The 26,985-nt window shown below is 41.2% G+C and overlaps 1 protein-coding gene across 3 annotated transcripts in view; it reads right to left on the bottom strand.

The window, feature by feature from the left end:
- Nucleotides 1-26,985, bottom strand: part of SDK1 (sidekick cell adhesion molecule 1) — a 385,780-nt gene that overhangs the window by 89,169 nt on the left and 269,626 nt on the right. For all 3 annotated transcript variants that reach the window (XM_056503413.1, XM_056503412.1, XM_056503414.1), the window contains 6 exons: nt 24,451-24,632; nt 16,887-17,002; nt 14,727-14,919; nt 11,688-11,786; nt 6,357-6,548; nt 3,684-3,805 (listed from right to left, as the gene is read on the bottom strand). In XM_056503413.1, coding sequence (XP_056359388.1) covers nt 3,684-3,805; nt 6,357-6,548; nt 11,688-11,786; nt 14,727-14,919; nt 16,887-17,002; nt 24,451-24,632 — 904 coding nt within the window. The remainder of the gene's footprint in view (nt 1-3,683; nt 3,806-6,356; nt 6,549-11,687; nt 11,787-14,726; nt 14,920-16,886; nt 17,003-24,450; nt 24,633-26,985) is intronic.

Here is a 26,985-nt window from a genome sequence, read left to right as displayed (position 1 = left end):
GATAATACTTTAAAGGTTTTACCACTTTGAAACTCTGCTCCTGCTCACCATGACATTCATCCAAAAATCTCTCTAAAAACAGCAGAAAGGCTTTAAGCAAAAACTCTCCATAATAGCCCAAACACTCATGGCTCCAAGAAATGTGATACCTCTTCAGAAACAGCTTTCAGCCATTCTGCAGGTCTTGTGCTCTCTGCAAATAATGTTAATCACCAGAAAAACACACCTGACTAGGCAGAAGTTATCCCAGATTCTGTAGTCAGCTCGATGGTGTGGACTGAGCACCCATTGAGGCACAGGCAGGATGGGTTGAAAATGGGTGATCCTCAAGGCCCATTCCATTATCAAGTTATACACATTTTTCCTGACAAAACCCCAGGAAAAATCCAACACAAGAAAAACAAGAAACTGGATGGCAACTGCCAGAGAGTGCAAACATGAAACTACATGAACACCAGCAGGGATTTGTAGTCATTCTTGGCTGAAAATTGCCAAAAAAAGAGAGGCTGCAATATATGCTCTAACTGCAACTGAAAGAACAGGATGGCTGGAAGGATTTACTGAAATTCTTTGTGGAGGAACAAGTTATCTGTGAGTGTCAATGCCACAAGGCAGGGGGACTGCTGGTCCCTCTGAACAAGTGTCAGTGGAACCTTTATATTACATTTGAGCCTCTTCCCTTTAGATTATACTCCATGTAATAGAAAAAAGAAAAGAAGCACTTTTTTTAAACAGCACTGGTACATTTTTGTAGTTCTCTGTTTGGAAATCCAGTTTCCTCCAGTCCTGAGTCTAGATAAAATAATGGAAAAGAAACAATCTAGTAATTTTTAAAAAATCCCTTCAAAAGTACACAATGTACCTTCACTAGAAACATAGAAATGGGATTTTTAACGCTTTATATTTCACTATCTACCAACACTGAACTCTTAAAGATTTGATCTCTTCTCATGTTCATTGACATAATTGAGAATTAGTTCCACAGTGGCTCCCATGAATTTACACCCAGGCACAAAAAGCAGAAACCAAGGCCAGATGCACAAAATTTCACGTCAGCTGGAATTCCCAGCTGTGTTTCTCATCCAAATTGTTCATGAAGTATCAGACTTCAAAAATGGCTCTCAGCCAAACTGGAGCACTTGGAACATTTTCTAGACCTGCCCTCACCAAGGAAGCTTTCTGCCAAATAAAGGAACAAAGAAGAAAAACACGTTGGTGGCAGGTTGGTTGTGTTTGTGAATACAAAACAGCTGAATTTTGTCTGTAAGGACTGAGACACGGAGAGTGAAAGGTAAATTCCCAGTAGAGATGGAAGAGTCAGAATTATCAGGGATGCCCAAAGCAAAGGTGTTGCCCAGCTTGCAGAGGGGGAGGGACACAGATGAAGCACCCAAATTACAGATTAGTGTTTTATAGCTGAATGTCATCCTGTCCCTTGGCAATACCATCAGCTTTAAAATCATAGTGTGCAAAACCACCCCTTAAGTGGCTTTTAATTTAATGCCAAGGCATGAAACACTTAACACTGCTATTAAAAACTATACATGGGTCAGTGAGTGAAAGATCCAGAAGGACAAAAACCCTCCCTCCATTTCAGTATTGTACAACCACAGCCCTTCAATCCAACACAGTCCTAAGGAGCAATTATGGTTGTCCATGCTGAAATACAGATGTTGTAACATCAGCCTGCACCCCAGCATGGACAAATCCCATCTGAGAACAAACCACATCAAAGGCAGAAATGGAGACTGGGGTGGCACTGGCAGCAAAAAACAATTTCACAGAAGCTCTTTGAAAGGTGGGCAGGTCCAAGGCAGTTTAGATCCAAGTGGAGACAGAGGCATTCCTGCCCTTCTCTCTGCTCCCAGTGCCATGTTCACACCCCCTCCCCTCACAATGCTGTTCTGATCACACACAGCCTGTGCAGAGTTGATCTGTCTGAAACTCATTTGTTCTTGGCTGGATCAAAGCTCGCAGCAGCTCCAGGTCTGATCCTGTGTCAGCACACATAGAAGGCAGGAGGAGGAAAAGCTTGGTAAGTGGGATGGGGAGAGGGAACAGGAGCAGGACAAGGAAAGCTCTGCTTTAGATTGGCTGAAAGTGCTGTGAAATTGCACTTTAGAGAGAAAGAGTTTGAGAGGAGTGCTGGCAGAAAGGGGCTGTGAACAAAGGATTATACGCAGCTGTCATCCTGGAAACAGGATTTGCTGTATCCTTGAGGACTCACCAATTTCACTGCATACCTGAACTGATTTCCATTAATCAGGTGAGCAAGAGGTTTTATTTTTTCCTGAAATCCACTAGGAGCAACATTTCTTCTTGTGCTGAAGCTGAGCAGTGAGGTGTGGTGAAGCAGAAACTTGTAGGGTTGCTGTGGTTAAAAGGACTGCTCAGATTCTGCAAGGACTTGGCTGTGCTCCTTCCCCAAAAGGAACAAATAATTCTTGGATCTATCAGAACCAAAAATCCCTGGACTTTTCTAGGAATGCACGAGAAGTTGGTGAGGGTTTGTGAACTAGACAGACCCTCCCTGCACACCAAGGACTGTTCAAACCACTGTTTGTACCCAGGGCTCTTCAAGGATGCAGAAGAACTTCATGGTAATTATCACTGCAGTTTTAAAGCATTCAAATTTGCTTCACTTCAGCAGCATTCTGCAACTCACTGAATTAACAAATTCCTAGCAATATCAATATGGTGTTCCAGCAGGAAAATGCTCCTCAGAATGTGCTAAGCCACCATATTATTGGATTTTGGTGTTTAATTCTGTAATATGCCATAATATGTATATAAATGGCACAATATGTACCAACTTGTTCACAACAATCTCATTACCAAGTGAAGTGATTGTATCAACATGTCTAAGTGGTGATGGTGATTTAAGAAGTCCAACATTTGGTCTTAAAAACAGATTATAGTATTTATAAAGACCCGTGGGTGGAAAGGGAGAAGCAAAGCTCATCTGTTGGGAGAACAAATGAGGAATACATATAAATATATATATAAACTCCTCCAAGGCATAATGACAGCAGAAAGAGGGATATTGTTCAAAGCTGATGGAGAACAGAATTGATCCTATTCATATCTAGAAGTCTGGATAGAAAACCTTGGTATATTCCATTACAAGATAGAAAAATACACTCAATCTCATGAATAATGGTATCCTCACTGTTCAGTGCAATTCTTCCTATACTTTTGAATCTATGAGATAATAATTCCAAACTTTTGAAAAGACACCTCACAGAACATAAACACAAGTTTCAAATCCTTTTTGAAATAGATGGATGGACTAAAGCTCTGCTGTGTGTGCTGTTTATGGTGCACCTGGTGTTCTTCTGAACATGAACAAAACCCCATGTGAATTATAAGCATGTGAAGGATAAGCATTCTCACATACATATATATATGCATATGTATCACATTTTTCTGTTATTCTTTTGAACAGAAGTCCTAGAATTCATCTGACCCTTTTCTCTCTGGCTGACACACATTTCTGAACTGGGCCTCTCAAATTCCCCTGCATCCCAACCTTCCCAGAACCCCCAGGACAGCTACTCCAAGCCATTTATAGAGGAGCTCTGCTCCAAAGTTTACCAAAAACCAAAATCCCAAAGGGAATTCGTTAATTAGGCTCTTTTTAACCCTGCAGAAACTCCATTAAGGTAATTTTGTCAGGGACATACCTGCCCTTCCACTACCCACTTGGAGATGGAGGTTTTGCCGTCGTACCCCGGGCGGAACTGAAGCGTGGCAGAGCGAGGGCTAATGTTGGAAATCACCAGGTTGGTTGGAGCCCCTGGAAGCTCTGGAGAAAACAGAAAAGTAAATGAGAGGCAGAAACATTTTGTCTAGGAGCCAGTAACACAAACTGACATTCAGTTTCCAACATAAAAAAACGCAGGAAAAAGGGCTCTATTTGCCCCAGTTGTGGTTATTTTTCTTCTCTTTTTAGCAGTTTTACCCACAGCGTTACTATTTCTGCTCTCTAGCATGCACCACGTTTTTATAGATCAAATGAGAAAAGAAAGAGCCCACTTACAGAATTACAGGTACTATTTTTGAGAAGCTTGCCCATGAACAAACCCTGGTGGTCCTGGGGGGAAGGCACTTCCCAGCTCCAGGTCTGCCAAGTCACCTAATTCCACTGCACTTCTGTTTCCCCAGAACTGAATTACAATAATTTTCATTTACTGCTTAGAGGACATACAACTACAACTGGAAAAACCTCCACGTTTTGGGTAGTGCATTTAATATTAGCCTATAATATCTGGGTTTTCCAGGGCATTTCTAAAGCCTGATTAATGTAGATGATTTTTTTTTTTCAATTCCTTTAGCAAATAAAGAAGGTGACCTCCTATGAGGAAAAAATCTGAAGCCCCAGTCAGATCCTTGCCTCCCATCAGTCAAGACTACATGACATTTAGATTTTTAATATCATTTGAATTAACAACAAAAGCAAGTCCAGGAAAGAGATTAAATACAGTGTTCAGAATACATTCTCAATAGTTACCTGCATGTACAACAAATGGAAATAACTATTATAATTATATATTTACATATATTAATTATATAGTGGAAAGTGTCCCTGCCCATGGCAGGGGGATGGAACTAAATTATCTTTCAGGTCCCTTCCAACCCAAACCATTCTGTAATTTTATGATAATGCTGCACTCTGTGCAACTGCAACAGGCCAAAAATGGGCAGGGTTTTGGCATATACTTCAGGTATCCACAAATACCCAGATTTCTTGGTTTTTACTTCACATTTGTGGGAACCACGATCGATAAACTAACCCTGCCCAAGTGGGATAATGCTGCTATCTGGCAGGCATCCTGCCATCAGATATCATGGCATTGATCCAGTCTGCAGCTTGTCACAATTACCTATGATTAGGGAAAAGAAGGGCAAACATACTTTAGGACACACAGAAAAGTTAAATAATACTGGAGAAGGGAAAAATTGGATTGGATTCCCTCAGTGATGAGCTATAACTGCTCCACTTTGGAAAATTCTATTTCTGTAACCTTTATATTAACTGAAACTGTTTATTTGAGGTATGAATTGGCTGTTTAGTTTGCTTTTTACACTGGATGGGGCAGAGTGTAAAATTTTAAAAACAAAATACAAGAAGAGTAAATGCACAGGTGCCCAAATGTTAACTCAGACAATGTGGCACAGCACTGCCTATTCCCAAATATTTTTTCAGGCCACAACTGCAAATTCTTGTAAATAAGATTTTAGTTTCACTATACAAGTGAAACACTCATAGTTGACATAAGCTATATTACTTCCACATGGAAAATCCTTTTCCTTTTAATATCACCCAAACTCTGCTTTTTCCCCCAAAGCAACCCTTTGAATTGATTCAAGCTTCATTTTGATGTCACTTTGTAAATGTCAAGAGATTCTGTATTGTATCCACTTTATTACTTTGTCCATTCCATTGTCATACCTACAACTTTCTTTTCTTTTTTTTTTTTCATTTGTATTAAAAATCCTCAACTTCTTGGAAATTTCAAACTGCAACTGTCTTCACGTTAACATTTCAGTCCGTTCCAAAAATTAAATCCAAATTAGGTGGCAAAGAACCCCAGTGCTTCACAAATAAAATAATTTTTATTACTGCTGAACCGAAGTAACCTGTGACCTTTGGAACACAGAAACACGAAGAACCAGCAGAATTTGTTTTGTTTTGCTTCCTGCAGTTTAAGAGCTGGATGGAGAGATGGAGACTTCAGAGGGCTCTTAAGATGCTGTTCATTGCATAGATGAGGTTACAGTAATTATGGGTCGTGGGTGAGCCTAGAGCTGCTGGCTATAGGCAAGCCATGTGTCCTGCAGCTCTGCTCTATTTATGTTACAAAGCATTATATTTTCTTCTCTGCTGTACATTTTGTTACATAACAACTAATTTTACACTTTTACTATTACTTATAGCTTATTCTAACTACTAACATCATACTTACGTTACTATTTTTTAATTACCAAAAGTTAGTATGGTACAGTTTAAGCTAGAAGTTGTTTTCCAGTTTTTTTTCAGTGGAAAAAATTCTGAAATCTTTTTTCGACTTGCAGCATTGGTTTCTTTGTTTGTGAAAATTGCTTTGCTTGGTAGGAACATCTTTTGTTTGAGGTGGTTTGCTCAGAGTCATAAAAGCCCCTTCTAACTTACTTGCTCTTTGCCTGCTTAGTTACCCAGTCAAACTGGCTCAACAATATTTTTCTTTTATATCAAACCTCGCTATCATTTCTCTTCCCCCTTCAAATTCCACATCCAAAAATCTTTCTTTTATACATACGTATCTGCGAAACCTTTTTTTTTGTCAAATCCTTCCCAGCACTGCAGGCTGACCAACCTGGGGGCACTCCAGAGGAGATGGTGGAGGAGGTGACGGAGCCGCTGCCGCGGGCGGTGGCAGCCGCCACCTCGATGGTGTAGGTGGTGAGGGAGGACAGCCCCGTGATCTTGAACTCCAGCGTGCTGTTGGGCAGGCTGCGGGCCAGGCGCGACTCGTTCCTGCCGTACACCTCCCACGAGAGCTGGTACCCTGCAAAACAACACCCACACCTCAGCGGGGCTGCACAGGCTCTCCAGCAACCCAGAGAAACTGCTGCCTGTGCTTGTGGGCAGTGCTGGAACACTGGCTGGGATTCTGGTCTAAACATTGCACCCCAAAGAGCTCAGGACCCGAGGTTCCAAATGGCACAGACATACCCGAGTTCTTTGGAAAGTTGTTTTGCTTGGGTGTATTCATGGCTAAAAGAAATGCAATAGCTAGAGGTGTTTTTGGTGAAATTACCATAGAAACATTGAATGCAAGAGCTAAAATAACTAGCTCTTCATTACAATTTACTGAAACAACAGCTGGAAGGACTGAAAGTCCAAAAATTTTATTGCTGGTCTTGCCTATAATCAAAAGATCTTGTCTTTGTTGAAAAAAAGCCCTAATAATTTCACTAGGAATGCTTTCATAACAAAAATTATTTTAAAAGGTGTATCAGTTTTGAGGAGGTTAATACAAACCTTGCACCTGAGGGTATTGAGCCAGGACCATGGAATGGTTGACTGAGGGATAAATGACTGAGGTCCCAATACCATTTGATTGGGTAATTGATTGTAAGGAGGTACCACTGCTTGTGTCCAGCACGGTGGTTCGTGCTCCTTTTTGAGTTTAATGACAAAGGTTTGCCATCAATGTCAAATTGAGAATGACAGCACTTAGCAAGATGCTTCCCTTTCAACAGTGAGGGCAAATACAAAGTTGTTTAGGTTGAATTGCTGTTGTAGGACAATTATGCCATTCCTTCTGATCACTTTTCATAAATAGAAAAAAGCCCTCCTTGAAGTAAACACTGCCTAAAATACCCAAATACTTTAAAAATACTGTTATTTCCAATTAACAATCAATGCAGGTGTCCCACAGAGCATTATCTCCCCGTCAGGTGGACATGAGGTCTCAACTGTCTTTTTTTTCTATGCTTGGTATGAAGTGGCCTGGAAACCTGGAAATAACCTGACAGAAAGGTGAACTTTCATTCTGTGAACTCTACCAAGCAAACAGCAAGAAACACTTATAAAATATAAAATCTACTAGAATATCTAATTAAAAATCTCTATGTGCTTAGTAGGGCTTTCTTGCTTTACAGACTGGAGCAACCTTCAGTGCTGCCTGTCTAGAAATACTTAGAAATCTGACAATAACAATCAGGCAGGAACATTGTGGGAATCTTCTAGGAACTGCAAAACCTCTACTCCCCACCGCTTGTTCCTTGCAGAAATCCTTCAGCAGGGTGAATCATTATCCTTTCTTTCAAAACCATCTTGGAGCCAATGCATTGTCCAAAGCTGCACCTGCTCTGACCTCCATATTATTCTTCTATCACAACCAGGCTTTCCTTTTTATCTCTTTGATAACCACTTGCCTTCCAAGAACTTTTGAAACTTTCCACTGTCTGATTTGCTCAATTTTACCTCCAAATCTGCTTGTCCTCCTCCTGCCCAGTCCCACTTTATTCTCATTTGAACCCATGTGAACCTCACTGTGCCAGTCCCTGGAGAGCATGTCTGAAAAGTTTGCTTGATTGCTGCTTTCTTTGTGATTTGACTCAGAGTGTAAAAAAAAAAAAATACACATAGCTCTTGAATGCCTGTGAAATTGAAGTGAGTGAAAAGGACTAACAGAAAGGAATCCCACTGAGTGAACCATGCACAAGGCAAACTGGCTAGAGAAACTCCCTACTGGGTTCCTGTTCCCATCATCTAAGATGAGGAATTCAGACCAGTTGGAGGGCTTGAATGTTGTTTTTTTTTTTTCCAAATTTTTAAAAATAAAAAGACATGATAAGCTGATTAACATATATGAATTGATGTAGCAAAATTCCTCATGGTATTAATCAGCAAGAAAGCATCATCTCACGAGCCAAAAGCATGGTGAGACAAACATTTCTGCAAGAGTCTGAGAGGTGTGAGACTTTCTCTGTCCTCTCTTTCAAGCTACCACCACTGACAGGGATTCATCTTAACCTGGTTTTGCATGAAAATGGGCTCAGTGTGCTCACACAGTCACTAATTAGTTTCAGGTGAGGGGGCAGTGATAAAGGAAGGTGATGCTTCAACAATTCCAGCTACGCCACAAATGCTCCTCTGACTTTGCACTGCAGAGGGGAAGGGGAAAAACTCCTGAATGCTCATCTGGACCTGGTTCTAAACAAGTGTCTGAGTGGGAATTAATTAACTCACTAATTTACCAGTGTCTTGGAAACACTGTGGTGTTTTGATGCTCTCTGAATAGGCTTAAGAATCATTTGACAGAGCAGAGCTGATGTAGCACAGACAGGATTGTAATCTGTAGGGAGATTTTGACAAAGTTTAAGGACTCTGTTGCCTGAATTAACCGAGGATGAGCAGAAAGGTGGGGGCTGACTGTCCCCTGCATTTGATGCTCAGTGAAGAGGCACGAAGGAGCTGCACACAGAAGGACCATCACAAACACAGTTTTCTTTCAATAGCTGTGGGTGCAGCCTGTTCCAGACAATAAATAACCAGAGGAAGATAAGCAGGGGACTTTTAATGCTCCCTCTATCCATTTGTTGCTTACAGACAATAGAAAATGTCACTCAGCATGCACCAGGCAATCTTCAATGATTGAGATATCTCCTCTCCCATCTGGATAAGCTTAGGTTATACATCAAATGTTGGTGATTATTCTTTGAACATTTTATCTCCTCTCCCTTGTGACCACAGGATGAGATCCAGCTTTCCTGCCCATTAAGCACATAGTCCCTATGTATTTATTTTCTAAAAAAAATTTAAAAAAAAAGTTCACCAAGAAAAATACCCTGAGTTCCCGAGTAAATTGAAGTAGAGGCAAAGAGGCAGTATTTACTGTCGGGGATTTCAGTCCCCAATGCACAGTTAAATTCCAGTCATACAAAAGATGAGCACAAAAAATCTGTACATACACAGTGAGCAGACACAAAGTCAAACGCAATCAGGCATAACAAAAACAGATGGAAAAAAAAAAGTGCAGAAGGAACAGAAGAACAAGCAGTGCAGCCCCAAGTAGCACTTGAGGCACAGTGAGTGGCAGATGGGCAGAGCTCTGGGCCATGTGGCTGGTGAGAGCACACTCCCCTGCCACAGATGTGATCCCTGCCAGAAGCACAGCCAGATTTTCCAGAGGGTTTCCCTGGAAAACCTCTCGGTGTGAGCGAGGACAGGGAAGGTGTCACAGATCCTTCCCCACGCTTTGCCACTCCACAAAACACTGCCTAACAGGAACTAATGACCAGAGGAGTTTCAGAAACAATTTTCTGTTGATGTGGAGTAAATTCTCTACACGAGAGCACTACACCCAATCACAAACTGTTCGTCCACATCCAGATCCTCATAAATCAATGTTTGCTGAGGGAATGAGGAAGATACTGAGATTTACAGCAAGAGTAATGGGCAATTTCCCAGAGTATGCTGGCTGCTGGGCACCCCCTCCATGCTTCCCTCCTCCCAGCACCCGTGCAGGGAACAAGAAGGTCCAGTAAAGACATCAATGAGCAGAAATGATGAATAATTGCCTCCCTGAGCACTCAGATCTCCAAGCAGCCCTCTATAAACCTTTGAGGTGCTCAGGGCACGAACAATTTTGCTGTTCTTCTATCCCAAATGCAATTTGCATCATTAAGGAGGTTTCTTTTTCCTTACAGACTCTCTGCAGGACATTTTAACACTGGTGTTTTGTCCTGAATAAGAGAACATCTTCAGTTAATTCCTTCTGAAACAATTTACCCCAAATAGAACACAGTCCATCATTTGGCTCCATCCAGTTTCAACCCATTCTGGGAGGGGGCAGCTTGTTTTTAGCAAACTAATTCTGCAACACCAAGCACAGAGCTGCTCCCTGCTGCTTAGTCAGGATCAGTATTACATCATCCTGGATGGAGGTACCTAAATTTAAGCACTCGGGCTTGAAAGGCTTTGGCCATCCTCACTGAATCAATACTGCTCTGCTTTCAGGAGTCATTAGTTTCTATTCTCAAACCACTTAAATCAGTGCATATTTCAGACAGGTTTCAGAGGTGGAGAGGCAGGAGATGATCTGCATGAGGACTCCACAAACAGCTCAGAGCACACAGCTACAAATGGTGCATGTCACAGACACAGAGGAAAACACTGACAAGTGAAACCCTATCAAAATAATTACACCTTTCAAAGTTAAAATGTTTCAGGATATTAGACTGATACAACATTTCTATGGTCAAGGGTCAGAAAATCTGTTTTTCTTAAATTCTTAAATGCATTTTTAAAAAAATGGTAACACAATTAAAAAAAAAAAAGCTAAACACTTTGACACTCCAAAACCAAAATATTTTGATCCACATGAAATTATTTTCTTCCTTCCCAACTATCTCCAGTACTTTAAAATCTGGGAGGTTTTTGTGCTTCAAAACTTTTGTTAAATGGAATGTCCATCCCTTGCAGCTGTAATAGTTTTCCATCTGAAAACAATATTGCCTCTGTTGATAAGAACTAGAGGTCTCCTCAAGTGTTTATACCTTCCTTTATGAAAAATAATGAAGTTGCTGCTGTTGCATCCACACTGGCATACAGTAAATAGATAAATAGCTTGTCAAATGGCAGACTCATCAAAGGGAAACAAGAGAGTTCTGAACCCTTGTGAAGGTTTATAACAGATTAAGTAATGACATGCAAATTCTGTCACACAGTCCACAGCCAGACCACTTGATCTTGAGGAAGGATTCTGCTGATTTCAGGCTTGGCCTTGATTGCAAACCTCAGCCACGCCAATCCAGCCTTTGCAGCTGTGAACTCCATGTAGGGACCCCCCACGCTTGGGGCAAAGGCCAAGCATGGTCTCACAAATTTCCAAAAAATTCACTAAAGCAGGTGGAGGTCACAGAGGATTTAACAAGAGCAGACACCCTGTGGGGAGCTGATTTCTAGCACAAACTGCTGTTCCAGTAACCACAATCATGAGCTGCCTGTAATTGGAGCTGTACTTTGTGTAACACTCCCTGGTGACATCTCAATTACCCAGAGGAGGGGCCAGGAAAGCAGCAATAGCCCAGATTCTCCCAAAATGCTCCATTACACAGTTTTTCACTGCAACAACACATTCCACCCCACATACACTGAATAAAAAAAAAAAAAAATCAGAGATAGCAGCTGATACCTGTGATGATGCCATTTTTCTCTACAGGTTCTTGCCAGCTGACTTTGAGTGAGGTGTCCAGAATCTCAGTGAAACTCAGGTGTCCCACAGCTCCTGGCTCTGGAAAATCAGAAAAGGAAAGTTGTTAATAGGTGAACACCACTTAACTGGGATCAGATTAATGTGGCAGGGTTAGGGATGGAGAAATATGTCCCTGAGCCAGGGCTAAGTGAGAGGAGGACACAAGGTGGGAAGAAACACTCTGGCTACCATCATGTCAATTATTTCACCCAGTCATCATCCCAAGTGTGTGGAGATCTAACAGCATTGCTGTTTTCTCTCAAAGATACCTGTGAGGTGTTTACCTGCCCTGGTTTGTGCAGCAACACCACCAGCAATCCCCTCACCTGGAATGAGCCTTTTCCCTATTCAAGGTCACAGCAAGGACAGAATCATGAGCCACTGCTTGCATAAATTCCCTCAAAACAACTCTAAAAATGTCCAACATAATGGCAACTGTCTTCTGTAAAATGAATACAAGTGTGTGAAACTTTTTAAAGGGTTTTTATGATGTAGCTCAAGAGCTCTTAAAAATTTCAGCTCCCTAGTGTGCAATGAAAGAGCATAAAATGGAATGACTGTCAAGAATATGCCATCCTCCCTCAATTTTGATCTTCAAGGAAGACAACCTGACTGATTTTTGATCCAAATGCTGTTCTGTCCTCAATCGATGTACTGGAAAAAGGAGGTTTTGTTCACTTTATATTCACTGTGCTTCTGTCATTGGATGCCTGCCCAAGTATCCTCCAGCTCCACTGACATCAGTTGGCAATTTCTTGTCTGCAATTTCATGTTTTGTTTCCTCTTCGGTATAGTCCAGCCTCTCATTCCCCTCCAGCTATGACAAAAAAAGCCCAAACCCTGCCAGTAGGTCAGCTACAACCCCATTTGCAATTCTGCAGTCCCAGGAAGGAAAATTTCCAAATCCACTCTGCAGTACCCAGTAGTCAAAGCACCAGAGAAGAACTGCTGAGCCCGTAGTGATCCCAGGAATGCCCAGCAAGAGCATGGAATTAATCAATGTTTGGGACCATGGAGCTGCAGATATGGAAACCACAAAGCTTTGCTCCAATCAGCCCCTGCAGTTGCAGCCCAATTTTAAAATCATCAAGAAACACAGGTGCAGGTGTCTCCAGGCCAGGACACAACACTTCTGACTGGATGTCAGGTTTCATTTGACCTACAGTTGTCAGCAAACAGATCCCTGTTTTCCTAAAGGATTGCCTAACTTTGCTATCCAGACAGAAAATGATCACCTGTGAACATGAATGACAGGCCTTTCAAATCTTTTTTCTCACCACATAAATCCTGAAGCAACTCAGCTTCAAGGAGTTCTCTGCCAAGATGCATTACACCATCCTGCACAGAACTTCTCCATCACTGTGAAAACCCACAGAAGCAATTCTACAGGATTAATAAATAAATAAATAAATTCTGCCCATCTCTCCTGCTGAGGCTCCTTGCAGCATGTAGCTGGACACACCAAGAAAAGTCTCAGATTATCTAGAAAATACAAGTTTGGCTCTTTCTTGGTTTCCCAGTGGAATTTTCTTGTGTTTAAAATGCCATGTGACCCCAACATTTCCCTGAGATAGCCTCAATGAAACAAGGCAATGACTCTGCCCCTGCTCCCACTTTGTGGAAAGCATTTAAGGTTCATTTCTGCAGCCTTTCCTTCAGCAGAAATATTAACAGTCCCTTTCCTCTTCCCAGCTGATTACTTTTTGTGAAATCCAAAGAGTTTTGTATCTTTGGTTTCTCACCCTTCTGCACTCACTGAGATCAGCCACAGGGTTCTACTGTGCTGAGAGGGAGAAGACAGATGAACTCAAACACATTTACAAATCATCATTGGCTAAAGCTTTTTTTCCTTAGGAAAATGGGCAAAAAAGCTGATACTGCACAGAGGAACCTAATGCACATTTCTCCTTCCACCACACCTTTTGCTTTCATCCCAGACACACAAGTGGGAATTCAGATTAGTGGCTCACACAGATTTCTGCTCCTTAAATTCCTACCTCTGGTAACCTGCTCTAGTACACAGAGGAGAGTAACCACACCAGCAAAAATCCATGGGAAAGCAATTTTCTCCAGGTTCCTTCAAAAGTATCTTGTGAAAAATTGGATTAGCACTTTGAGCCTCACTCCTGTGCATGTTAATGACAATCGGATTCTCCTTTACGGGAACGCTGACTAACCCAAGAGATCCCTATTAAGGCAGAGCAGTATTTCTAAAAACAATATCTTAATGGATGAATCAGACACTTTTTATTCTGGTTTAAACCTGCAAATGTGCAGCAGTGTTTATGATGCTCCTGAAGCACTGGCCAGAGCCAGGATCACTGTGGACACAGTTGGCTCTAAGGGCCACTGCAATTTATCTGCATCAGACACACACTGCACTTGTTAGGCCCAAATGTGTCTTGAGAAAACAACTTCAAGGGGCCACAGAGACCAAACCTTTTCCTGATGCAGGAAATAATTTATATGCAAAACCATCCAGTTCATTTTATTTCCTGCCTCTAGTTTTTCAGGATGCAAGATACTGCCTTGCTGAGATCCTGGTTCTTTCACACAAACACTTGCAATATAATATAGATACAGACATTTTCAATTTATTGAGTAACAGCAGGAAACAATTGTAAATTAATCATTGACATCCACAGGAAGTTCCAGTGCTCAGTTCCTAAGAAGATCAATTTATATTTATTTGAGTGCCTGAACATGGATTTAAGAGCAGAAGGATTAACAGACATAATACATTGTGTGTTGGCTGAACCAGATTATGAAGCCTTTAGCTAATCATCAATATAAAAATATTCATCCAGGTTTTGTCCATAATGAAACCAAAAAAATCAAATATTTTCCACAGGCTGAAAGAACACCCATGGAAAACTGGCTGAGGTTTTCATCTGACAGGAGGTCACAGGAGAAGAGATTGCAGAGTGGCTGTGAAGCTGAGATCAAATTTAAGCAGAGATTAAGAATTTGGGTACTCACTGTCCTCCAGGGTGCGCAGGAGCTGGGGGGGGCTGCGAGGGCCGTCCCCTGGCGTGGTGAAGCACAGCACTGAGGTGTAGTAGGGGGTGAACTTCTTCAGGTTGGTGATGCAGCCACTGTGAACACCGTGGAAATCCGGAGCGATGGTGACCACGGTCACACTCTCTGGAGCATCCACCGGCCACGCCAGGAGCTGGGAAATTTAAACATGGATAAGCTCTCATTAGAAGTTGTGTCTGTTTGGAATCAAAGTGGGTTTGGCTGCCAAAACCATCTTAATCTGATTGCAAAGAACCAAGCAATGCTGTTAAACTCCTGTCAGCTCTGATGCTGAACAGATGGATGCAGCACTGTGACACTGGAGGGATGTCTGTAACACTCACTGCTGATGGGGATACACCAGCATTGCAATTCTCCATGGCTGCTACTGAGCAATTCCAGAATTATGGCAAATCATTATTCAGATGACACGAGCCTTTTGTCTCATCAGCCTGGCCAGTCCCTGCTGCTGCAAGCAAGCTGAAGGAGGAAAAGTACTTTCAGTGCTACTCTGTCATGAATGTTTTATCTTATTTTCTTTAAAGATCCCACAGTCTGGGAAGGTTATTGGAATCAGAGGGACAGAGATGGGGACACACACACCCTCCTCCCCCTGCCAGAGCTCCCCTAGCACCCCAGTGAGCAGCCCTGTCTCACAGGCTGGGAGCATTACAAGCTCAGTGGACTGGGGACATCCACACTGTGAATGATTCAAGCACTTCTGGAACTACAGAAAGAATAGAAAATGGTTGTAAAGATGATTACTACAATTTTCAACACCTGAGTCCCAAAAGTTAGACTCCTGAAGACATTTTCATGCATTTAAAATAGGGTGCTTGTCAGAGGAGCTCAGTCTTCCAGGTTTCATTCATCTCAGTGGATGTTCTGGGCGATCAATATCTCTGAGAGTGCAATACCTCGTGTAGGTACCTAAATGAGGACTTAAAAAATTCATTTTTGGCAAATGACTTTGAAATTCTGAAACAATTTTTGAAATCGCCTTAAAGGCTTAGAGGTCTAAAACTTGAAAGTGTTTATAAAATTTTTATTTTGTCCAAAAATCCTTATCATGTGGCTTACAGGAGGATGTTAAAATTCCAGGCCTGACTCAGTACCTGTGTAAATCGTGCTACTTGTATTGATTTCAGGCTCATAAACATGAATAGATACCTGAAATTAATAAGCCATATTTGACACATTTATCCAATGTGTAGAGTCTCTGATAACCAGACAGCACAGTTAGGGGACTATTAGGAGTAATTTTGTTAGGAATATTTCATATTTGAGAAGGTGCACTTTACAACTTATTGAAATGCAAATAAATTTCAAAGAAAAGATAAAAATGTGTAATGGCTGAAGAAGATAGTAAGTTTTATTTTCTTTTCTAAATCACCTCTGTGGATTACAATCAGCATTTGTAACTTTAGAGGACTGAACTCTTGAGGAAACAAGAACACGCAATGAAAATGCAGGTGAACAATTTTGTCAGTTAAAGGGGAAAATGGGTTTAATCCTTAAGAAAGGCAAAGGCCTGGCTGTGACTACTAGAAATTTATAAATCATACACAAAACTACTCTGTAGAAATAAGTGACAGAAATGATCTCACACAGTCTTTGTACTGCAATTCCTAACCCCTGGGAGAAACAGGATGGTAAAGCTGTGCCAATCTACTGCAATCACAGAAATACAAATTTTGATAATTTCACAAGTTTTCATTGGCCACTGACAGACACAAACGACAATTTTGCTTCTTTTATAGCATTGCTGAAGAAATGGAAACATAAATTAGAGGTAGCTATGAATTAGAACTTCTAGGTTATGACACATTCCCTTTTTCAGAACTTACACAAATTGCAAATACTAGAATCAGAGAATGGTTTGGGTTGGGAGAGACCTTGAAGATTATCCAGCTCCAACCTCTGCCATGGGCAGGGACACCTTCCACTATCCCAGGCTGCTCCAAGCCCTATCAGGAATGTCTGCTCACTTTTCTCTTTATTTTACCCTTGTAAGATACTCCTGAATGACAGAGTCACTTTGGAAATTCAGAGGTCATAAGGTTGAAATGCAGGTTTCCACCAGGACTGTTAGTGCAGACATTCTCTGAAGTCTGTACTCACCTTGTACCCTTGGTTAATGCCATTGATGAACTGCTGGGGTGGAGGGTTCCAGAGGAACTGGATGGTTGTGGAATTCACAGCTTCAACCTGCACGTTCTGAGGTGGAGCTGTGGGCACTGCAGAGAGGGAACAAAACAAAACAGAGCAGAGAGGGAATGAGGGGAAAAAAGAGAAAAATGAGCACGGAACCCACTGAGTGTCACTGGCAAGTCACAGAGTAATAACAACCTTGAGAGAAGGATGCACTTCCTGTGAAACAGCAGTGATTTGGAAAGCTGAGTAATTGGGTTAATTTCTCATCCTGTATTGGAGATTCCTTCAAGGGGAGGAGAAGAAATGGTTTCTGCAGCTTATTACCCTGCAGAGGAGTTTCTCAGAAAGACCTGAGGCAGGAGCCACGTAAGGATAGGTAAGCACAGCTCTTTCAGTCATCCATGAGTGCACAGAGAATGAAGAGTTTCTGAGAGAAATTTCTTGAGTTCTTGAATGCTGCTCAATTCCCCAGATCAGACAAGAAAACACAGAGTTCGCACAATTAAGGTTCTAATTGTGAATTATAATCTGGCAACAGCATCTGTTTATTATTTACTGCTGCTTAAAGAATTAGGACCAGTCATATCACATGCAGTAAAGATTTTTCTTGGGAATTGGGAGTTGTTCTCATTTTATCTTGATATGATATGCATTCATGTATATTGAATTGATTATATATATTCTGAGCCAATACATCCTCTAATCTACTAAAGTTGCATAAACATTTCATGCCAAGGATTTAATTAGACAGATGTTTTCTCAATACAAAAGAAAGCATGGAACATAAAGGCACACTGCCTCCAAACAACCAAACCAGCACTTAAATATTTCACCATTTAATAAAAGGTCTCATTCCAAGCAATTTCTTCAACCTACTGCTTAAAGATTTCATTTCTATAGTTCTCAGAGGAAAGAATATTAATAGACAGGCCTATTTTTCTGAAATTATCAAGCTTATAGCGATTTTAAGAAGAAAACTGCTGAATACAAAAAAATGGACTAAGACACTTTAAATCCTATAAAATAAGCTTAATAATGCTTTAAAAATATCACTATTGACAACCATGTGCATTTGTATTCTATGGAAGAGGAACTATCCACAAGTGGTTTTGAAGCCTGGAAGACTTTGTTCCTTCTGCTTCCAAGGGAAAGTTTCTACTGAAGCCAAATGATCTGTGCTTCTAAGGAGTATCCACAATTCCCACTGAGAAATGGGGGTTTCCTCCACACTTTTCAAAAACAAGGCAGAAACCTTTCAAGTTCCAAACTACTTTTTGGAAGATGAGTCTTTGGGTGGAGAAGAAATGAAGAAAAGAAATTCAAAAATGCAAAACTGCCCCCTTTTCTCACCAAAAGCTATTCTTTGTTCAGAGGAGACATCAAGGGCATTATTTTTAACTAGTGTAGGCACTACAGTAAGACAGGACAGTGCACACTTATCAGAGATGCGCACAGTCCAGAAATATCAACACAGAAAAATGGAGAAATCCTCAAGGATGTCAGGTTTGAAATGACAAGAACATCCACTCCATGCCCTCTGTCACTAAAATTCCCTGAAGACTCTGCCATGGCTCCAAACTTCACTCTGCACACTTTTTTTAACCACAGTAGCTGCGTATTAGCCAGAACTTTCTTGCCCTAATTTAAAACTTGATGTCACAATTTATGAACTCTGCATAATTATTGAGTTCTGGAAGCAGAGTTTATCTGATAGTACTCTAAATTTTCATTAGAATCCAGGCCCTATTTCCTGCCATGTATCATAATTCCCTGTGTGCTTTTGGAAGGTTATACTATTATCTGAATGACCTGTAGACATCATAAAGTTTTTGTAGTTAAGGGATTCACCAAATCATCCTGAGATACAGTCATAAATATTAAAGTCACCCTACAGTCATAATGAGTTGCTTTGGCTACAGTCCCCCAGTAAATGCATTTTTTCTTATCCATGTTCTTGATGAAACTGTTTATTATGAGAGCCACAAGATTTATTTGAATCTGCTTTTGTGTGCAATACCTTGTATAGTTAATGGTTGACATGCATTAAATTTTTCACAAGTCAAAATTCTTACTTTCCTGCATATTTGCATATTCAGACATTGTAACTGCCAGAGATTTGTTATTGCAGAAGAAAATTGTGTTACAGGTCTTCATGTTAGTTTGTTATCAGAAATTCACCAGGATACCACTGATAGATTAATCTCCTCCTGTCAGGAAGGCTAAATCAGCTGAGCATCACCAAGCTCCAAGTTTTCATTTGTGGTCCTCACAGTCCTCATAAAGGCTCAGGCAAACTCTGGAGGATAGGTTTACTCCAGTTTTAGGAATGTGGATAACCAAATGCATTAGTTATTTCTTTTATAAAGGGAAATATTTTTTGTTCATTAGGAGATAATTTTCTGAAACAAGAATATATGGTCATAGCAGAGAAAATATCTGCTGTAATACTACAAATAGAAAAAAATATGAACAGAAAATATAAAACCTTCAGAATGTTGGCAATCATGATTTATATCACAATTCCTACTTGGATATCTTTATTGAAAAATCAACACCTGCATATCAATTAATGTATTTAAAAGATGGAAACATGGTCCATCTGATATGCATGAGCTTAATTATACTGCAGAAGACATAATGTAATACATTTTTATATTTTCTAATCAGTAAAATATTGGCATTATAATCTCAAATTTACCTCAAAGTGCCAGTATAAAATTCTCCTTTTATGTCCTAATATTAAAGACTTCCTTGGGTATCTGAGCAGTTCTGCATTTTAAAAAGAAAAGAAGTTTGAGGGAAGCTAAATCAGAATTGACCTTCTGATCACTTCAAAACTCAAATACTTTTCCAAGATCATGGAGAGCAACTTCCTGAAGCTGTGGCTGTCTGCACAAAGGATTTTCTAATTTAGTGGTAGATTTCTATCCTCTTCCTACAAATTTGTTGTCAAGCTGTACAGAAGCTGCCAATGTCAAACAGGTGTTCAAGAGTAATCCCCAAGTATTTACACTCCCAGCTTTTAAACCTGTACTTCATCATGTCTGCAAGTATTCCAAAGGCATCTCACACTGGAGATCCATCTGGGAGTCATCTCAGAGCTGCAGATCAAACTGGTCAGACACAACCAACTGTTACTTTCCTCCTGATAAAGTTCATGTGGTTGGAAATCTGCAGAGAGCTCAGCCCCCGGGACTGTGGGTTAATGTGCAGCATTCCAAGTGGGAAAGGTCATGGAAGCACTCTAGATAAAAACCATTAAAAGGGTTTCACTGACAAGATAATTGAGAGGAGACAAGGCACTGAGGTTAAGCATGTGCACATGGAATTATTCTGTCTCTGGCCACGTGCAAACAGCATGTAAACCCTGCAGAGCTTCTGACCACCAGACTCCTGCTCCTGAACACAAATCACAACACAGGCTGAAAAAAGGCTCCTCTGGAGCTCCTGACCTTTGGGGTGGCAGCTTGCCTGTCTCAGGCAGGCTGGTGGAACTGCAGGTCTTCCTCTAGGTGAGGATTGGTTGTTCCTTTAATGCATCAGCTTGAGGTGCTGAGCTGCACATCCGAAGGGAGCGGTGGGGATGTGGAGCCTGTAATTCCTGCTGGGAAGCCTCTTGCCTCTGCTCCCTGCTGGCATTCTGTGCTCTGAACAGCAGTCTCTGAAACTCTACACATCCGAAAATCTGAACTCTGAAATTCAGCACTGTGAGATTTGGCACTAACTGATGAGTTGGGCTTCTTGGGATGAGGAAACAACTCCTTCCTTTCCTGCAGGTCTCACACAGACAAGATTTTATTTCTTTAGTAAGAGCTGGGGGCAGGGGGCTCTCTGAGACAACTGCTAATTTCACTTCCTTGTGAAATCATTACAAAACAAAATAAAGCAGTAGATGGTAAATATCTAAGCAAGATACCAACCCCCAGCCACTACAACTCCAACCTGCCTCTGCACAGGAGCAGCTGGGCCCAAAACAGCCATGGGTGCTCCAAGGCTATTGGGAGGATCCCCAGGGGAAGTGAACCAAGCTCTTTAAGATATTTTTGCCAAGAAAGCCCAAGGGAAAAACTATGGAACATATCTTTTCACTGAGGTAAAGTGAATGGTTACAGAGGACACTCCACAGTCAGGGATTATTTTTTCAAGATTATTTCCCATATAAAGCAGGAAGGTTTCAGTTAACTAGCTTTCCTCTGGCTATCCTACCTCAGTCATATACATTTCTCTGACACATCTCAGTGCCTGTGGAAGAAGCTGCTTTGGACCTGGCTGAAGAAACTCCTCTTGCTTTTATCCTTTCCAACCAAGACTCACCAGCCTGGTGACTTTTATTCAGGAAGGGCTTTTGCTCAGACCTTCTTGGCTTGGCAAGGTGTCCATGCAAGAAGGGAAAACAAAACATTCAAGTACATGTTGAGATCTCTGAACTTTGGGACATAAGACTGGCTTTTGAGATATGCATCAAAAGAAAGACATGACACTAAAAGCAGAAACAGAAGCAGTTAATGTCAATGGAGAGGCTAATGGAAGCAATGTCTCTACTTGTAAACCTTGCCCTGCCTAAACCTAAGGCATGGTGAAAGAGAGAAAAGAGAGAGAAGTTCAGAGATATTCACAGTGGTGAGATAAAAGGGACAGACCCAAAGTAATGGGTAGAAGCTGCTGCTTTATCAATCAACCTGCAGAAAAAGGAAAACATGCCCAAAGCACAGGGAAGAGACAATGCTGCCACCACACAAAGATGTTTATGCTTTCACAAAGCTATTCTTACATGGAAAGGTATTGGGAAACTTCAGGTTTTCATATGGCAACGAGAAGTCCTGCAGGACACTGCTTAAATAAGTAAAATTGCCCTATGCAGAGGGCTGGCACAAATCCCTGTGAAAAGTAACATCAAAGCAAGGAACAGCTGGAGAAACTCTGATGATGAAAGACCTATATATACAGAGCATCAAAGGACTAGGCTGAATATCACTCTGAAAAGACTTTCAAGATTTTAGAGACAGTCAACCTGTCTGACCCTCGTGCTGGGATGTTCAGTGCTCTGCCAGTAAGTCTTTCTGACATTTTATCTCCCTGACACTGTGCACCAGCCTCCTCCAAGTTCAGATCCCTCAGCACCTCGTGAGCTTGGCTGTGCTCTGGAAGTTGGTGATTTCTGAGGAGCTTGGAGCAGCTGATTAGTTTTCAGTGGCTAAAGCAATGCCAGAGGACTAATAAGGGATTAATAGACTAGCTCCTGGTATAAATCCACAGCTTATATGGCCAGTCAATACCCCCTATGACAAAGGTGCCAATATGCTGATGTGCTCCTGCCAATGGGTTGATCTGCTCCCAGGGCTCATTTCCTCCCAGGTCTGGCTGCACAGCACACTTGATTAGTAGGAGGGATTTTTCATCTGCAGACAGACAGGTTCTTGCCAGCACAGCTCACATCACTTAATGCATGTCAGAGCAGAGGCAGTGCTGGTGTGGTAGTAGGAGAGGGGGATGGATGGGAGTGTGTGTCTTTGACATTTATCTCTGCTGGTATTAAAATCAGAATATGATTTACAAGGCATTTTTACACATGGCTTTTTCTTACTCCTGCTGGTCTGGTTTAGGAGCGAGAAGCAGTCACAAGATTTTCCTGTTTTTTCTCAACTACAATAAACACAAAGGAGCAGAGATTTGGACAGTAGCACATTACATATGGAGACTGGATATGAATCCAGTTTCAAATTTTATTTATACCAACCAGTCTCCCTTTTCAGCTCTAAATGTAAAAAGACTTCAAACTCTTTTTAAAACAGGATATATGCCTTTGGTGAATCCAACAAGGTTCACTGGGAGGTGGCAGCATCCATGAAGTAGTTATTAACAGCTATTAGCAAATACCAATATGAAATAAATCAGAAATATCTAGTTTTTCTTCCATGTCTACCCAGCATTGAGGAATTACATGAAGCCAAAGAGGCCATTGCAGGTTGGCCTGCTGTCTGAACACTCTTGCTGATTAACATGAATGCAGGACTGACTACACCTAATTTATAACAGAGGATTTATACCCTTATAAATGACAACAGACAGCCAATCAATAAAGGATGATAATAACTGCACATAATATCAAGGGAAATTAGAGTCAATTACAGGGTTTAAGAAAAAAGAGTGTGAAGTCCAAACCTGGGCCTTAATAGATGGAAGGTTAAGGTGCTATGATAGCTTAAAATGTGCAAATAAACAAGGTAATGAATTACAAGCATAATCACAGAAGGGATTCAAATTCTGTGGACAAACCAACTCTCTGCAGAGCTTGGGTCTTTAGTGGGATAGAAAACATTAATCCTGGATGCAAGCAGAAGACTTCAAGAAAAACATTTCAAGGTCTGCTATAAATACTTCCAGAATGAGGTTGAGTGTGCCTAGGCTCCTCTAAACTATGAGACTTGACATGCCCTAAGACAAAATACAGATAGTTCTTTTTCTAATTGTTGTGGTTAATTAGTGTTGCATATGAATTATCTTTTCTTAAAGATCTCCCTACACCTCAAACTGTATCTAATCATGTTATAATGTACTCCTAGCAACAATTAACAAACAACTACATCTTCTTCACTGATGGAAAATTAACTGATGCACTGTAAATCTTCAAGGTTTTAAAACAGTGTAATTGTTTTATGACCAATGAAGTTGAGCCCATGCACTGTCCAGTGCTCAGCATGCAGCACAGCCCTGCAATTATGGGAATATATGGAAGCCTTAAGGACCTGGCACTTAATTATCCTACAGATTTTTATACCAATCTAGAGGTGTAAACATGCCTTACACTGGTTGTAAAAAGTAATTACATATCCTTTTGTTGGTGTAATTTATTCTCTTCTTAAAGCACTTAGAAAAGTGTGGAGGAGCTGTAGCATAAAAATCAGGGCTTTAAAGATCATTTTATCTTCCCCTTTGCAAGTATCTGCACCATTCCTGAAATACTTCAGAACCCTTTCTCCACAGGTTGTATTTCTCTCCCTACATTTCCCTTACAATTTATTCCATATTTCTAAAACAAGGTATTCTGTGATTATCAGAACTAATGCAGCTGGTTCACTCTGTCTCCTATAATGCATATGCAGCATCTTGCATGCCTTGGCCATGATAAAACTAATTCTCTGCCATATTTTCTCTAACTCTCCTGGCAGGGTAACCTCAGCCCCTGCCTGTCACAGGTCCCATAAATCCATTCCCCAGGACCTCAGCTCTCATCAGCATTTCTATTTATTACTTCTGCTGCAGCTGACTCTGACCTGCAAGTGTGGCAACACGTCATCACGAGGGTCAACCAAACAGATAATTTTTGACTTCACTCCCAGCTTTTCCCACAGCAGAGATAGAGCAGAGACTCAGCTCTGCTCAGGCATTTGAAATTTGCAGGTGCTTCCTGCTCCAAGCTGTCTATCAAATTTGACTGAAGTGACCATTGATTTCCCAGGTGGGATTGCCAGGAGCACATCCCCAAGGATGCTGTGGGATGATAAAGGGGGTGCTGGTGGGATTTGCTCACCTCCCTGCAGTGTGTACTCTGTCACAGGCCTGCTGAAGGCTCCCAGCCCAGCTCCATTGTAAGATGCCACCTGGATTTCATACTGGGTCCAAATGATCAGGTCTTTCACCAGGCAGTAGTTGATCTCTGCACTGGTGATGTTCTTGTACTGGTACTCTCCTGGGAGGCCGGCCAGGCGATACCTGCCACATGGGGAGAAGAATGAGCTGGTTAATTAGATGGTATCAATTAGAGAAAATGTCCTGATTAGCAAAAGAGCTTCCTTTGTGAAGATGCAATATGCAAAGTTTTACAGCAGAATTTTACCAAGAATAATGAAAAATAATCAGGAGGAACACAGCAACTCCTGATAAGACCATATCATGTTTGACTGCTATGGTATTTATAATCTGATCTCACTTAGATTACAGGCTCAGGGCTAAACAAAACGGGTATTTTATCCTGTTTTATGGTTGCAGAAAAATTACAGCTTTTTAAATGTGGCTTGTCTAGTAAAAGCTGTGATTTAGTACAAAAAATAGCCCAGATGTGATTTTTATCAGAGTGCTGCTGTACATCAGCCTGAAAAATGGTTTTTTTTTCCTTCACTTCTGAAATCTGGAAAGGAAGAGCTCAGAAGGGCTCTGACCTCCTGGAATCTCAGCCACTGGCACCTCTGGCTTCCACCAGAATTTACTTCACAGAATATTTAAAATAAGGATTGAATACAGTTGGGACTGAAGGGTTGGGTAAGCACTGGAATTCCAGGAGAAGAGCTGTGTCAAACACAGCTGGGTGGTAAATACCCTGAAACTCTTTCTGCTGAGACATGGGAAGCTCAAACACCAAATCTATTTTCCCATGTAAAAACTGTATTCCAGAAAACAGAGCCCCTTTGATGTGTCTCTTCAGGCCAACAAACTACAGAGAAGAACTAAATTATAGAAAGCAAACAAACCTTGCAAATCTGTGAATGTGAATAATACTGTTTGTTTTCCTTCCTTTAGGAAAGAGGTACAGTGGATGCTCCCAATATGCTAATTCTCAAAAAATCAAACAACAGAGGCCAAAAAAGGGACACAAGGCATTACTATTCCATGAAAAAGACAAATGTGGAAACATCTGTATTTTTATTCACCACACTTTTATACATTCTTACCCATTCTTCACTGCAATCACCAAAAGTTTATTGACACAGAACAATTTCATTGACATCTTACAGAGGTGTTTTAAATTCATCTAAATTGCATCTTAAATTGGTGCAATGTTTATGACTAGACAACTTCATGAGTTTCAGCCAGTGATTTTTGCTCTAAAATCTTCCTATAAAGAGATCAGTTCCTAATCACTGACACCTCTATTTTCTGCTGCTCACCTGACCATCCTTTAGCTCACTTTATATCTGTAATGCTACACAAGTGCGATTCCATGTATTAAATATAAATGGAAATAAAGAAATACCAGCCCTCAGCTGAGTTTCCTGAATGTCTTGCTCCCCCTTTCTCTCTTTCACCTCCTGTGCAGGGTGTGTGCTCACTAAGTCAGCTCTTAGTGCAGCAATGCTGTGACTCCTGCCCAGCAGACAAGGTGGAAGTGCTCCTGTGATTTAATCTGTTATGCTGTTAGCATGGCAGACCCCTGAATGCAATAGTGGCAGTGAGAAAAAGGGCAGAGGAAGGAGGCCAGTTCAGAAATGTCATGTCTTCATGATTTTTCTCACCATGGACTTTGATGGATACTCCACATGACTTGTGCAGTGCACCTTCACTTTTAAAGATCAGGTGTTCCATCAATTTAGCATCTTGCATGTCTTGAGCTTTGGGTCTCTGGGATGGCTGGTGCTTTTCATTCTGCTATACCCTGATTCTGCAGAAATCAGTGCAGGAACACTGCTCTTCAGTGCATATTGCTGTGACCACACAGTTTAACGTGGAAAAACAGCCTGGTTTATTACCTGGGACAGTTGTGCTTTTATGTGATAATCTTAAATTCCTGTTGAATAAATGGTTTCTCTGCTCTGCTGTCAAGACAAAGCAGGAAGACACCAAGAATGTTCACAGATTGAACATAATGAATATGAGCACCATTAAAATGGAAAGAGATGTTACAGCAAGGTCAGGGATCAATTATGCAGATAAATGCTGTAGAAAGTACCAAAGTTAAACATTATTGGAAATGCTATAAGGAGAAAACAGCACAGATTGCCAGAAGTAGAAGCCTATGGGATTGTTTTTTAAAGGACTTATTGCTGAGACTGGCAAAGACTCCCAGGGAATACCTGAGGAACTAATCCTTACCCTGAGGAGATCAGTTTGAAGGGAAGAATTGCACAAACAATGTTTGCACTCTGTGCAAATGGGAACCCAAGACTCAGGACAAGGGTCTTTCTGTAGGCAGAAGTTAAAGCACCTTTCCCCACTGATTGCTGACAAAACACTTTAAATTGAGCCCAGCCCTAAAACCCTGCACCAAACAGCACTTGCACAAGGGGCTCCCCTCTGCAAGGGGCTCTGTGCAGCTGACAGGGAGATGAACAGACTCAACTCTGCCTGCAGA

This window comes from Oenanthe melanoleuca, chromosome 14 (assembly GCF_029582105.1).
Source record: "Oenanthe melanoleuca isolate GR-GAL-2019-014 chromosome 14, OMel1.0, whole genome shotgun sequence".
Classification (NCBI taxonomy): Eukaryota; Metazoa; Chordata; class Aves; order Passeriformes; family Muscicapidae; genus Oenanthe; species Oenanthe melanoleuca.
Note: the sequence above shows the minus strand (reverse complement) of the source record. Positions and strands in the feature narration are given on the sequence as shown.